Source organism: Rhineura floridana, chromosome 4 (genome assembly GCF_030035675.1).
Source record: "Rhineura floridana isolate rRhiFlo1 chromosome 4, rRhiFlo1.hap2, whole genome shotgun sequence".
Classification (NCBI taxonomy): Eukaryota; Metazoa; Chordata; class Lepidosauria; order Squamata; family Rhineuridae; genus Rhineura; species Rhineura floridana.
The window spans coordinates 45,852,123-45,868,144 of NC_084483.1; the positions used below are offsets into that span (position 1 = coordinate 45,852,123).

A 16,022-nucleotide genomic window follows, 5' to 3' on the forward strand; every position below is an offset into this window, starting at 1 on the left:
TTGCGAATCATGGAGGACTGGTGAAGTGCCAGATGACTGGAGGAGAGCTAATGTTATCCCTATCTTCAAAAAGGGTAAAAAGGAGGAACCGGGGAACTACAGCCCAGTCAGCCTAACATCAATCCCTGGAAAAACTCTGGAGCAGATTATAAAGCACTCAATCTGTAAGCACCTTGAAAACAATGCAGTGATTACTAGGAGCCAACATGGATTTATGAAGAACAAATCCTGCCAAACTAATCTTATCTAATTTTTTGATTGGATATCTTCCCTTGCAGACTATGGGAATGCTGTGAACATAATGTATCTTGACTTCAGCAAAGCTTTTGAGAAAGTGCCCTATGATATTCTGATTAGTAAACTAGCTAAATGTGGGCTGAATGGAACTATCAGGTGGATCCACACTTGGCTCCAGAATCGTATTCAAAGAGTGCTTATCAATGATTCCTTCTCAAACTGGGCCGAAGTAATGAGTGGGGTACCACAGGGCTCGGTCCTGGGCCTAGTGCTCTTAAATTTTTTATTAACGACTTGGATGAGGAGGTACAGAGCATGCTTATCAAATATGCAGATGATACAAAATTGGGGTGCACAGCTAATACTGTGGAAGACAGAAACAAAATTCAAAGGGATCTTGATAGGCTGGAGCATTGGGCTGAAAACAACAGAATGAAATTCAACAGGGATAAATGCAAAGTTCTACACTTAAGAATAAGAAACCAAATGCACAGATATAAGATGAGGAATACTTGACTCAGCAGTACGACATGTGAGAAGGATTTTGGAATTTTCGGTGATCACAAGCTGAATATGACCCAATATTGTGATGCGGCTGCAAAAAAGACAAATGCTATATTAGGCTGCATTAACAGAAGCATAGTTTCCAAATCGTGTGAAGTATTAGTTCCCCTCTATTCAGCACTGCTTAGGCCTCATCCTGTGTACTGCATCCAGTTCTTGTGTCCGCTCTTCAAGAAGGATGCAGACAAAGTGGAACAGGTTCAGAGGAAGGCAACAAGGATGATCAGGGGACTGGAAACAAAGCCCTATGAGGAGAGACTGAAAGAACTGGGCATGTTTAGCCTGGAGAAGAGAAGACTTAGGGAGATATGATAGCACTCTTCAAGTATATGAAAGGTTGCCACACAGAGGAGGGCCGGGATCTCTTCTCAATCGTCCCAGACTGCAGGACAGGGAATAATGGGCTCAAGTTGCAGGAAGCCAGATTTCAACTGACTATCAGGAAAAACTTCCTGACTGTTAGAGCCATACGACAATGGAACCAATTACCTAGAGAGGTAGTGGGCTCTCCGACCCTGGAGGCATTCAAGAGGCAGCTGGACAGCCATCTGTCGGGAATGCTTTGATTTGGATTCCTGCAATGAGCAGGGGGTTGGACTTCATGGCCTTATAGACCCCTTCTAACTCTACTATTCTGTGATTCTAGGGTTTCAATACTGAAATTCATTTTGGGTCTCAATGTCTTGCTGCTATTTAAAGGGAGAGGGTGTGATTCTATGATTTTGTGCCATCCAGCTTATTGGACAGTACATTGGAACAATTCCTTAACTTGATCTTAATTTGAACACTTCCTTCTGTCTGTCTAGGAAGCAATTGATTTTTAAATATTAAAACTAAAATCTGTTACATTCCTACTGGGACAAATCCTGATATCAATAGGATATACATGTAATTTGCATTTGAATCATGTTGCCCTGATTCTTCAAGATGTTAAAAAGCTGCACTAGGAATCCTTCACTGGCTGCCCATTTGCTACCGGGCTAAATTCAAGGTTCTAGTTTTTGGTGTACAAAGCCCTATACAGCTTGGGACCAGGATACCTGAAAGACCGTCTTATCCCTTATATACCCAGTCGATCACTGCGCTCTGCAGGTGAGGGCCTCCTGCGGATACCATCTTATCAGGAGGTCCATTCTGCACAACATAGGAAATGGTTTTTAATCTTAGATGTTTTCAAAGCTTTTTTTAAGTAACGTTTTTGAAGATGTTTTGTTTTAATGTGTTTTTAAGTTTGTTTTTATGATGTTTTAATGTTTTTGGTGCTTTTGTTTGCCACCCTGGGCTCCTGCTGGGAGGAAGGGCGGGATATAAATCAAATAATAATAATAATAACAAGAAACTCAAATGACTAGATGCATTTGATCTTATAAACTGTAGATTTATATGCTATTTTCTAAGCTTCATCCTGATAAAAGATAGTACCTTTAATACTCAAATAGCATCAAATCTGCTTTTGACAGCTCTGTATGAGAAATTGTATTAGGCTGTAATAGGAAGGAGAGGTTGGGCAGCTTTGTTGATGAGTGGAGCTCTGTTCAGACTTCTGAGGAATACATGGACTTTAATTTCATGCATGGACTTTAATTTCAGCAGGATATCGAGGAGAGGGTAAATTTACAAATATATTGTTAACATCATATGTTCTTTAGAAACACATGGTAACCTTTTATACACCCATACCAATCCATCCTCAGAGTCTATATTAAAAGCCTGCAAAGTTAAGGCCTATGGTCAGGTCAATTTGAGCACAGGATATGGGAAATTCAAGCTGTCCTTCAATTATGATTTAAGCACAGTACCTTAAATGTAAGTCTTAAGTATTCAGTATCTGACTACAACCGCTGAATGGTATGAAAAATATCTTAAAGATAGACTAGAGGAACAACATTTGAACGCTGAAACCCTCATTAACCTAGATCAATAGGGTGTTCTGTAGCTAACAGGACTATGTTGTGCCTTCTCCCACCCCCAACTCCCTCAGAGTGGAAAGAAAATAAAATCTTATCTACATTATACCATATTTATTAAATATTTCAGATTCAGACTGATCAGAAGCTGCTTGCCTTCTGGAAATACATGTCTTTGAATAGTAAGGCAAAATCCAAAGTATTTGCACAGGAGATAAGCATTCATGATTCCAGGCTTTGCTTGATTTTTTTAAATGGGCATAGTAGTTCATGTTGCTGAAGATTAGGGATAGGCAAATCTGTCAGTCTGGTTTTCTCTCACTTTCTCATTTTTCCACTCTTAACTTTGGTTTCCTACTTTTCCACATAGTTTTGCATTTTTTTTAAAGTCCTCATTAAAGTTCATCAGCATTTTAGTGAAAACTTCTCCTAATATGCACCTGTCTGTATGCAATTTTGCTTAATATACACATTTTTGCAAAGCAGTTTTCCCTAATATAATGCATTTTGTATGCTATTTTCATGAATGAATGCATCTTACTCTAGCATATGCATTGTTGTATCTGTTATTACACTAGGTAACTGCATGACAAAATTTGGAGAAGTGTGAATTTTGAGGGATGGCTGGGTTTTGGCAAGTGCAAATTAGGTAGGTTTGCCTTTAAATACAAACTGAATCAAATCCCTACTGAAGATACATTATTGTGGTTGCAGGAGCAGTCCTCTCCCCTGCAAATGCTGTTTTGAATCCTATCTTAATCATCTTGCTGCCTGCTAATGTTAGCCTTTCTTTTAAGGCCTTCCTCAGCTTCCTAATATTATTCATTAAAATATTTAATACAATAACCTGAATAAAAATAATTTAGAGGCAGCTAATATGACAGGACAGACTGAGATGACAACTTAAAACGCCTGAGCAAATACAACAGTTTTGATCTTGTGATGCCCCTTCCTCCACTCCTGCTACTGTCTCTGCTCCCAATGAATTCTGATCTTTGATCTTTGTTGATCTAGCTATCTAATTCTCAGTCTCCTCTAGATCCTGCTTACCTGTCTGGTTCTCCCTACTATGATTAAGAGTTTAACTACACATGATGTTAAAGACATGATTAGCAATCACATTGTGTGTATTTTAAAATTAAATATACAGTAGGGCCCCACTTATACGGCGGGTTAGGGACCAGGCCCCCGCTGTATTGCGGAAATCGCCGTAAAGCGGAACCCATAGACAATAATGGGGCCGTCGCGCGAAAATGACGCAAAAATGTCGCAAAATGCCGTAAAATTGCAAAATCGGCTTTAAAAAGGGGAATTTCCCGCCGCCGCATTAGCGGAATGCTGGAATGCGAAGCACCGGTAAGCGGGGCCCTACTGTAAGGGAAAATAGGAGGAAGGGGGAATTGTTATCAAGATCTGAAGATGGCAGGTTTAAGGTTTCCCTTCCTAGGAGCAATCTTCATGAAATTATTTATTTATTTATTTATTTATTTATTTTATTACATTTTTAGACCGCCCTATAGCAATAAGCTCCCAGGGCGGTGTACAGCATAATAAAACAGGTTAAAATACAAGTGGATATAGATACACAATAAAACATAATTAAAAATTTTCAATTTTAAATTCAAATTTTAAAATTTTTAAAATTTTTAAAATGCCTGGGCGAAGAGGTAGGTCTTTACCTGGCGCCGAAAAGATAACAAAGAAGGCGCCAGGCGTATCTCATCAGGGAGGGCGTTCCATAGTTCGGGGGCCACCACTAAGAAGGCCCTAGCTGTAGTTATCGTTCTCCATGCCTCCCTATGCGTTGGGACACGGAGAAGGGCCTTCGACGTCAAGCGCAGCGACCGGGTAGGTACATAGCGGGAGAGGCGTTCCGCCAGGTATTGCGGTCCGATGCCGTTAAGGGCTTTATAGGTAAGAACCAACACTTTGAATCTGGCCCGGAAACATATTGGTAGCCAGTGCAGCTGGGCCAGGACAGGTGTTATATGATCAAATTTTTTTGTCCCAGTAAGAACTCTGGCCGCAGCATTCTGCACCAGCTGAAGTTTCCGAACCGTCTTCACAGGTAACCCTACGTAGAGTGCATTACAGTAGTCCAATCTAGAGGTTACCAGAGCATGGATAACTGTGGCAAGGTTCTCCCTATCCAGGTAGGGTCGTAGTTGGGCTACCAGCCGAAGCTGGTAGAACGCATTCCGTGCCACCGAGGCTACTTGAGCCTCCAGTGACAGGAGCGGATCTAATAAGACCCCCAAACTACGGACCTGTTCCTTTAGGGGGAGTGTAACCCCATCTAGGGCAGGTCGGACATCAACCATCTGGGCAGAGAGCCCCCCCACCAACAGCATCTCAGTCTTGTCAGGATTGAGTCTCAGTTTATTAGCTCTCATCCAGTCCATTATCGCGGCCAGGCAGTGGTTTAGTACATTAACAGCCTCACCTGAAGAAGATGAAAAGGAGAAGTAGAGCTGCGTATCATCAGCATATTGCTGGAAACGCACTCCAAATCTCCTAATGACCTCGCCCAGCGGCTTCATATAGATATTAAAGAGCATGGGGGACAGAACTGAACCCTGTGGGACCCCATATTGGAGTATCCAGGGACTTGAGTAATGCTCCCCAAGCACCAACTTCTGGAGACGATTCTTGAGGTAGGAGCACAGCCACCGCCAAGCAGTGCCTCCAACTCCTAAGTCCACAAGACGTCCCAGAAGGATACCATGGTCGATGGTATCAAAAGCCGCTGAGAGATCAAGGAGAACCAACAGAGTTACACTCCCTCTGTCTTTCTCCCGACAGAGGTCATCATACAGGGCGACCAAGGCTGTTTCTGTACCAAACCCCGGCCGAAAGCCCGATTGACATGGATCCAGATAATCAGTTTCATCCAAGAGAGCCTGGAGCTGGTGAGCGACCACACGCTCTAAAACCTTGCCCAGGAACGGAACATTTGCTACCGGTCTATAGTTGTCAAGATTTTCAGGGTCCAAGGAGGGTTTCTTTAGGAGCGGTCTCACCACCGCCTGTTTCAGGCAGGGTGGTACCACTCCCTCTCGTAAAGAGGCATTGATCACCTCCTTGGCCCATCCGGCTGTTCCGTTCCTGCTAGCTTTTATTAGCCATGAGGGGCAAGGATCCAGAGCAGAAGTGGTCGCCCGCACCTGTCCAAGCACCTTGTCCACGTCCTCGAGCTGAACCAACTGAAATTCATCCAATAAAACAGGACAGGACTGTGCTCCGGACACCTCATTAGGCTCAACTGCTACAATATTGGAGTCAAGGTCCCGGCGGATGTTTGTGATCTTATCTTGGAAGTGTCTCGCAAACTCATTACAGCGGGCTATTGATGGTATTATTGCGTTCTGAGGACCAGAGTGTAAAAGTCCCCGAACAACCTTATAAAGTTCCGCTGGGCGGTTAGAAGATGACTGAATGGAGGCAGCAAAGTACTGCTTCTTCGCTGCCCTCACCGCCTTCACATAGAGCTTGGTAGAGATCTTCACAAGTGCAAGACCACAGCCGTCGGGAGTTCGTCTCCATTTGCACTCAAGCCGTCTCCTTTCTTGCTTCATCACTCTTAGCTCCGGGGTAAACCACGGAGCCAATTGAGCTCTGCAGAGGAGAGGGCGCACCGGGGCGATCGTGTCAACTGCCCGGGTCATTTCCGTATTCCACAGATTGACCAGGGTTTCGACAGGAGCGTCAGTTTTATCAGCCGGAAAACTCCCCAGAGCCTTCTGAAAACCTTCAGGATTCATTAGTCTCCGGGGGCGGACCATCTTAATTGGTCCTCCACCCTTGCAGAGGGGAGAAAACATTGTGAGCCTACACCTCAATAGGCGATGATCTGTCCATGACAGAGGAATAGATGTAAAATCCCTCACTCCCAGATCACCATCCCCTGCTCCAGTAGCAAAAATTAAGTCTAGAGTGTGCCCCGAAATATGCGTAGGGCCAGCAACAAATTGAGACAGCCCCATGGCTGTCATGGAGGCCATGAAGTCTCCCCACACAACAATTACCATTAGCCAGTGAACCCCCCCCCCTCACCAAGTTGCTGCATGTGTGGACAAATTTCATGGAGATTACAGCAGGGGAAAGAAGACTTAAACTGTAAGTCTATCCCTGCATAATAGTTTAACTCATTTTGTATATGATTTTATCTTCAATTAGGTAGGAAACATGTATGAAGTAGCACTTGGGCACATGATACAAATAAATAATTGTAGCAATTACCAATACATGTTGGCTGAATTCCACTCCAAGTACCATCTGCTTGGCATATTCTTCTCGGGGAACCTATTAGTATCAAAGGTGGTTTGCACTGAAAAGATACTTCAGATCTGTAGGTGAAACTTTTACCATTGAGTCGCCCCTCAGCTGGTGTACCAGGCTCTCCACAAAACACAGCTGTTACAGAAAAATAGAACATGCTTAATAAAAGACTTTAAAGCCATGTGTACTAGACATATCACACACACTGAAACACTTGTTTTGTGAATGCAAGTTAGCAAACAGGTCAAGTTTAAGGAACAGGATTTTAAAGATTTATAAATTCAATTTATTGCTGTCATCATTTGCTCACAGTATTGCATTTCCTGACACAACATTAAATGTCCTACAAAAAGTAAGTAATTTGTAAGATTTATGGATGGGTTGAGTGTTGAGAGGACAGTACTGAGTAAGGGCTAGTAACAAGCACATACAGCCTAAGACGGGGCAGAACTAGTGAGCAACAGGAATAATGGGGAGGGCCTGATTTGTACATAATGGAAGCATAGATGAAGAATACATGAAGATATGCCAGTTGGAGAACATTTAGTGGGGTACATTGTGGAATATAATGTCAGCTGGGCATTGTAGAATACTACATGTGAGCTGGTAAAATGTTATCTATTTCATTTATGAATTGCTTCCCAGGAGATATACCATAATGATTTACAATATAATAACATATAGAACAATAACATATATAAAAACAGAAAAACAATTGCCACCCTGGGCTCCTTTGGGAGGAAGGATAAGCTACAAATGTAATGTAAATAATTAATTAAATATTAGCAGATGCCAAAAAGATAATAGAAAATGTGCTTGTCTGACATGCAATAATATGCCATTACACTCAGAGCATCTTCTTTATTTAAGGATGCTTATGTACTAAGCTTTTTTTGCATAAGAAGATGTAGCAGAATAAAGAAAAGGTGATGAGAGTTGGCTAAATCATGAATATCAAATTGTCCCAGATCAATGAGAAGGCCTTCCCAGGCTCTGTGTTCTACTTTCCCTAGATAACCTAATTATGCACAATTTGGCCTTGAATAGTTTCATATAATCATTTAATTTAAGGCTCTCTTTCAGATGTTTAGATTTTGAGTCGACACAGGTTTTATATTGTCTGAAGGAATATGAAGACCACCACTTTGCTAAAACTAAGCAGGATTGGTCTGGTTAGTGCCTGGATAGATGACCACTTGGGAACCACATGCATTCCACCTTGGATTCCACAACAGAAGAAAAGTGGTTTTATGTTTTTTCAGAGTATGTTTTTAGAACATGGGCCAGTATATGTTAAGATGCTGTCACTGTTTGAATGCACCATGTGTGTTAATTGAACATGACCAGCTATATGCAGTTTGAGAATGAGTCACAGTTTCATTGCTCAGGGTCACACTTCAAATCTAATCCCATTAAAAGCAATGGCTTGGGACAACTCAAGGGTTCTATAGTCTCAAACACATTCCCAATCTAGCTATTATGGCATACATAATCAATGAGACAACAGTCTGCAAATGATTCCTCTATCAAGCAACGTTTTAATTTGCCATTGCAATAAGCACTCAGAAGACTCAAAATTCAAAAAACGCTATGCATTTGTAATGCCTGAGATGCTACCACAAGTAAAATTTACATGTCATCATTTTGGATATTACATTATTAATTACAGCATTTCAGAAGTGCAAGTATTGCTTGCATTGTCAGTCCCCAGTTGTGGTGCTACATCTGCACTAGCTCTCAAAATAGCATGGATGAAACCATCCTAGAGCTGACCTTGACCTCCCATGCAAGATTCAGTTTCTGGTCCAACATAGCAGCTTCTCATGCTTTCTCTAACATGATATAATATTTACATTTTAATGAACAATTTAATCTTAATAAACTTACGGAGACACTGTGGGACCTCTCCCCTCCATACTCCTCGTCCTTCACATGAAATGATAGCAGAATTGGAAAGATGATACCCATCAGCACAACTGTAACTTAGACTTGATCCCCAGTAGAAATCAGATCCTTCCACCTTTCCATATACCACCTGGGGAGGTGGCCCGCAGGTGATAGCTAATGAAAAGACAAAAAGATATAAACAGATTTTAAAATTTTAAAACTGAAGAAGATATTCAAATATAATATCAAAGCTGACATGTTATAACTATAATTTATAACATATCTATATCAGCCTTTGCCAACCTTGTGCCCTCCAGATATTTTGGACTACAACTCCTGTTTTATTCTACCTCTTTTGCAATAGTTTAAGATGAGAGACTGTAACTTGCATAAGGCCATCCACTGATCTTTATGGCTGAGGAAGGATATGAAGCAAGATCTCGGTAAAAAATTCTATCCACTGCACTTCCTTATTATTGTTCCTTATTCCCTATTGTTGATGTATGTGTAAGGATAGGCAGCTCATTTATTCACACTTCCACAGCATTTGATGGTTTTTTTTAAAAAAAAAAGACATAAAAATTCATCGGCATTCTAGTGCAAATGTTGCCTAATATAGACCTTTTTGAATGCATTTTGCTTATTATACCTAATATGCATTTTATATAATTTTCATGTATATACATATTTATTCACACTTTACCCTAGTATATGCATTTTTAAGGATAGCTATGTCTCGGTTCACATATTGCTCAGAAAGTGCAAATTAGGTAGGTTTGCCTTTAAATGCAGACTGAATACTGGGGACACCAAAAGCTGCAGAAACTATGCTACACACAGTTGAATTCTGGAATTTATTTTAGGAATTCTCCTAGTTAAACTAGAATTCAGGAAAAATGAAATGCAGAACCAAGAGAACACACAGAATAATGGAATGGGGAGAAATCTGCTCATCCCTAGAAACAACTGATGCTAACATTTTGGTGCAACTAAGGTTATGTTATAATGATCTATACCAGCCTTTCCCAACCTTTGGGTCCCCAAATATTGCTGGACTACAACTCCCATCAGCCCCAGCCAGCATGGCCAATGGTCAGAAATTATGGGAACTGTAGTCCAGCAACATATGGGGACCTAAAGGCTGGGAAAGGCTGGTCTATATTATTAATAATTATAATGTCAGTTGTATAGATAGCCTTTACCAACCTGGTACACTCCAGATATTTTGAACCGCAACTTGATGTTGATATAAATAGCTTGGTAGGAAGCACTGAGGAGGACTCAGTGGTCATGGTGCATGTTGACACCAGTGACATGGGGAAACATGGTTATATGATCCAGGAAGCAAAATGGAGGTTGCTAGGCAGGAGGTTGAAAGGCAGGACCTTCAAGATAGCTTCCTCTGAAATGCCACATGCAGGGCCAGCTAGAGAGGCATTGCTGAGGGGTTTCAATGCGTGAATGAAACAGTGGTGTTGGGATGAAGGGTTTCCATTTATTAGGCACTGAGAAACATATCCATAGCAGCCCTGCTTGCTTCTAAAAGTCTGCAACTAGTTTTGTTTGCACAGGGTACTTGGGGGAATAAGTCTGTTCCTATTACATGGTGGTAAGAGAACACCCAGCTTGCCTCATCTCTACCTACCCTTTAAATGGTCCTTGAACAGTGGTTCTATGTCATGCCCCAATAGTAATTCAGGTGGGTGAAATGTTGCCTCCTGCTTGCATTAGTAGTCTAGCCCCCAGCCTCAGAGAAAATAATCAGCACATGATTTATTTACCAATATAACAAATAGGTATGGAAGTTTTCACAATTTTGACCCAGCTTCCCTGCTGTCTATGCTCACAAACCATGAAAAGATATTTTAAAAGCGTTTTACCTGTGCTTACTTTAGAGTTAATGAGAAATATGCTCACTACGAATATAAGAAAGTCATTGGATTCATGTAATAATAAAATGATATTTCTATGCTAGTTAAAGCCCAAACCTTTGCAGATGGGTTTAGTCTGGTTCCAGGTGCCATCTTTTGTACAGCGTATAGTGGATGCACCCACAGGTTCCATTAGGTAGCCTGGATTGCACTGATAGGTTACTGTCCTATTAAATGTGAAATCAGTTCCAAAATGAATGCCATTTGATAATTCACCTGGGTCTCCACAATTGATCACTGGATGAGGAAACAAAGCAAATAAGTTTTTTAAAAAAACAACACAAAACTATCTTGCATAAGTGCACATGTGAATAGATATATAACAAATGTCATCCAGAAATCTGTATGCAGAGCTGTCAACTTTATATTTATATTCAAGCAGCCCCTTCCTGAATCCCAAAGTGACTCCTGAATCAAGGGAGTTGGGGAAAAAAAAAAGCATTTCTCTGTGTATATCTGTGGTGGGGTAGAGGCAGGTCCTGCTGGAGTGCAAATATAATCAGGAGCCCCTGACAGTGCATCTATCATGTCATGTCACTTCTTGCATGCGTAGAAGGAACTTCCTGGATTAGGAGTAGATGTTCTGATCCTCAAAAATAAATTGTCCTCACAAATTGAATAAGCTCCCTGATGCCCACATCTAAGTAAATGTTGCACAAGAACACCTGTACAAATTCAAGGTTACGTTTCCATGTCAGTATACATTTTAAGAGTTCTAATGCATCTTTTTCTGATTTATTCTGTAGATAACATATCCCCAAGTATACATGCACACACCGTAAATTGAAATCTGGATTGTTTCCAGTACAGACTTAAATAATAGAAATTATAATGTTATAAAACTACTGTTCCTCAAAAGCCACATTGCTTAATGATGGAAGTCCAATTGATGCTATCAAACAAGATAGTATTAAAAATGGTGTATGTGATTTAGTAAAAATAAATGTATACTATATTTTGTAAAATAACTAATTCATTAGATTTAATTTCATGTGTGTCATTACAGGAAGGACCAATTACTTTATTTGCAGAACAGCCATAGAGATGTGCTAAAGAAAAATAAAAAACAATCCTATGCATGTTTACTTGGAAGTATGTTCCAGATTGTCAGTGTAGCTTACTCACTGGAAAGTGTGTATAAGGCTGAGGTAGCCAAAGGCTGCAAAGTTAAACAAACTTACTGGAAAGTAAGCCTTGTTGATCTCAGTGGGATTTACGTTTGAATAAACACACTTATGATAAGGCTACACATGTGATTGTGAATGAGAGTATAATTTACCATGCTTTTTATTCCAAAGAAAACACTTTTCTTTTTTCTACAAGGATGACATATTCTGTACAAACACTATTTTAATTCTTTAAGCATATTGTTAACAGAGTGTGAATTCCAGACCTGTGCAGTCTGGGGCAGTGCCAGTCCATGTCCCATTGGCTGTACAGTGCCGCGTAGTTAACCCTGATGTTTTGTAACCTTCCCAACAGGTGTAAATGACTGAACTGGAAAATGAAATTCCATCACTGAAGACTATCTTGCCATTGGCTGGTGTCCCAGGATTTCCACAAGATACAGCTGTCCAAAGTGAGGATGGCAGGGAAAGCAAATGAAAGAAAATTAGATTTCTATTATAGGCTTACATTACCATTTTACTTTATTATTTATAGAGGGTAACAACATATATCTTTAATGCATTTGGGAATATGTGGCACAAAAAAGAGAGATAAAAGCACTAGAACTTTTAGATATCTCCCCTTTTTAAAGATGCAGTCCTAAATATGCATAGAGCACACTCATACCAATTTGTTCCCAGGAAATATCCCAGGAATAGCTAGAGTGATTTTACCAGATGAGGTTGATTTTTAGTGCCCAACTGCTAGGTTTGCTTGTGCAAAAGTGAAAGTCCTCATTAAAGGAGGAATTCACTTTCCTTGCAGTATTCCTCGAGACTGTTTCAGATAGACAGCAGCTTGCCTTTGACCCTAATATAATTTGTTAATCAGGGTTACAGCCCCAGCCTGTTCTCTTGAAAGCCGGTTCCAATACATTTCCCCAACAATGGTTCTGCTGCGGGAGAAGGAAAGAGAAGATTCATTCTGTTTTTTGCAATTACAATTGCCTAAGGAAGTGCTAAAGCCTGCTTCATTTCAGGTAAGACTGAACCAAAAAGGACTCTACCAAAGTTGGTTGAATGGCATTTTTGAGAAGTCAACTTTCAAGTTAGGAAGGGAATTTCAGTAGATGAAATTAGGATATTCTCCATATGGCTGTTAGCCTGAAAGAATGTCATTGGTATCAGCAGCAGCAATAAACAAAACTGTATAAGGCAAGAAACCAAAATAGGTAGGCCTACTCCCCTCTTTTGGTTCGAAGTGCACATACCTGCACATGCATTCGCCCACAAATTTGAGCCAAAAGGTCACTTTTGGTTCAGCCGCAAGTTCAGGTATTTACTTCTTTTCACATTATACTCCAGGTTTGTTTTTAAACCACTCCCTAATATGAATGTAAAAAAGCAAAAATACAAAAACCCACACTAGCCTCAGTGTACAATCACAGACGTTTCTGTACCTGAACTATATAAATGACATAAAAATGTGTGAGATGCTCAAAAGGCACTTTGTAGTAACTCATACAAAAATGCCACAGAAACACTAGTATTTAAATACATGACATCAATTCTGTATATGAAAGAACAATGAAATAGTCAACAGGTGAAAAATAAGCTGTAAACTGTGGGAAGATGGATAACTGGCTAGAAAAGAGAACAGGTGCTTACAATAAATTTAAAAAGGAGAGATTCATAATCACTTGTTGTTTGTGACCTGTGTGTATACTGAGTTTTTTTGGCAGGGGAAAGAAAGGTGAATGAAAGACAAAATGTGAATCTAGATCAAAACATGCCTGAAGCTTTAATTCTTCACATATGATACACCTAGGCCTTCTATGATTCTGTTTCACTGTCTTAAGGCAACAAATGATACACCTAGGCCCCACACTGCCTGTGAGCTTAAACAAGATTTTCATTAAACCACGGCTGAATAATCAACAGCCTGCAGCCAGATCCAACTTGGAACAGTCTTTTAAGACACTGTGAGACTATTGGTTGTGTTTTCTTTTTCCTAGCCCTAATGGATGCAACTTAAAAAACATGGTAGACTTGTTTCCATCAGACTCATAATACTGCAAGCATTTCAAAATTTAAAATCCACAGCGGCAATGATAATTAGAGCATTATACTTCCATTTTTTATTTTTAGAGATTTTCAGAATGCTGTACATCCACACTTTGTTACAGTAACCAGTTTGTATCTCTTTGATTTACAGATTATCAATAAACACATATGCTCACTGATTAAATTGCAGCACATATTTTATTTTTTAAAAATAAATCTGCATACAATCTAGCTATGGTCTCTTTTTGTTTCACTTTAAAGATTCAGCTGAATTTGACTGGCCAGTTTGGCCAAATCCTTGAAGAAAAACAAAAGAAGATGGGTGAAAAGATCTGGGAGGACAAAATGAGTGCAGGGAATTAGGGCTTATCATTCCAGTGGAGAAGGGCTTCTTTTTCTTTCTTTTTCTCTGCTTTCTTCTAATCCTTTAAACACTTTTTAAAGCTGCTTTTGTAGCATGGCAGCAACTGTGGAGCTCTGGCACTGACAGAGTGCCTCTGGAAAGAATGCGGTTACCCCCGTGCATGCTAGCATCATTCTCAGGTGAAGAATGATGATGGTGGCCAGAGGTCTGCCACTGTGGGAAAGCCACTGACTTTAAAAGGTGTATAACATAATAGGACAAATGTTTTTAAAAATAAATAAAGAAAAAGGATAAGAAGCCCTCTAGTGCCAGAATGATAAGTGTCCTCACTTCCAAAGGAGGTGACTGGACAGGGGGCGGGAACAGGAAATGTGATAATCCTTGTTAAGAATCAAGATTTAAATTAAGCAAGCAGTTAAATGTCTTTTCAAGCACAACAAATAGTTTAGATTACTCCAAGAAAGAACACTAAGTATCATATTTATGGAAATGGAATTATATGTTTTGAACCCTATGCTGTTCGCCATTACATGAATTTAACCTGATAGTGACCTTCACACACTGGCTGCAAACCAGACCAAGATCCATTAAGGAGACATGTTCTTTCTGAGGAACCTCTCAGCTGATAACCCATTTCACAGGAGAAACGTAGCAGGCTTTTTATCTTGAACTCATCCCCAAGTCTGGACCCATGGGATGGCACTCCAGGATCGTCACAATATCCTGGGTTGTTTCCTATAAATATAAACATACATGATCAAAAAAGGAATTTCTAGGACTTTTCCAGGCCTCAACACAATTTAGTGTCATTTGGCTAGAGGGCAGACTGACATTAGATCCACTTCATATCCTGTGTGTATTTTAGGTGTGCCCCAAATATACATTAGCAAATGCAATGTGCCAACTAAGTATAGAATGATTAACACAGACATAATGATGAATTAAGTCAACTCTGATGCCAGGTACATGTGTCTATGGCACACTGAAAGTAACTAGAGCAGAGCTGAACATTCTTTGTCAAACCTTTTCCGATCAATATGCAGGGTTTGGAAGAAGGTGGGCCAGCCCAGGGCCCTTCTCCTCCATGGAAATGGTGCATTTCCTTTGTTTTTGGACTTCTTTGGCTGCTCTATCATTTTACAGAGTAATCAGTCTGCATAAACAGTCACAGGTGTTACCTTTTGTGTACTCATACACAAAACATTTTAAGATATATTTCATGTTGTTAATATTGGTAGATGACTCATCTATTTTGTGCACTGGTACCAAACACTGAGATCTTCTTTAGATGTTCTTTAGATATTAATGATATGTTCAGTGCCCAGCAAATCAGTGTTCAGAATTTTGCTTGTTCTATTATAAAGTTGCTTCTAGTACACTCATCTTTCTCCCAGGATAACGTGTGAGACCATACTTAAACATTAGTGATATGTCTGAATATAGAAAGTGTACTTCACCTGAGCTTCCTAGATTTGTGAGTATCATTTAATATCCAAAGGCACTTCTTACTGGCTGCAGTGCATACAGACACTCTCTAAGTAGATGCTGGATTAAGGAATAAACTTTGAAACTACATTTGGCTATATGGATCATAGGCAGATCACCTCAGTAATAAATTGTATTTCAGATACAATAAGATACTAAAACAATCATTGTTATAATGGAACTGAATGGTTAATCAAAG

The 16,022-nt window shown here is 40.0% G+C and overlaps 1 protein-coding gene across 1 annotated transcript in view; it reads right to left on the minus strand.

Annotated features, from left to right (window-relative positions):
• Positions 1 to 16,022, minus strand: part of CSMD1 (CUB and Sushi multiple domains 1) — a 1,745,606-nt gene that overhangs the window by 72,918 nt on the left and 1,656,666 nt on the right. The window contains exons 57-61 of the mRNA XM_061622907.1: positions 14,891 to 15,073; positions 12,198 to 12,374; positions 10,862 to 11,041; positions 8,874 to 9,047; positions 6,948 to 7,121 (exon numbers count right to left, since the gene is read on the minus strand). Of these exons, the coding sequence (XP_061478891.1) occupies positions 6,948 to 7,121; positions 8,874 to 9,047; positions 10,862 to 11,041; positions 12,198 to 12,374; positions 14,891 to 15,073 (888 nt within the window). The remainder of the gene's footprint in view (positions 1 to 6,947; positions 7,122 to 8,873; positions 9,048 to 10,861; positions 11,042 to 12,197; positions 12,375 to 14,890; positions 15,074 to 16,022) is intronic.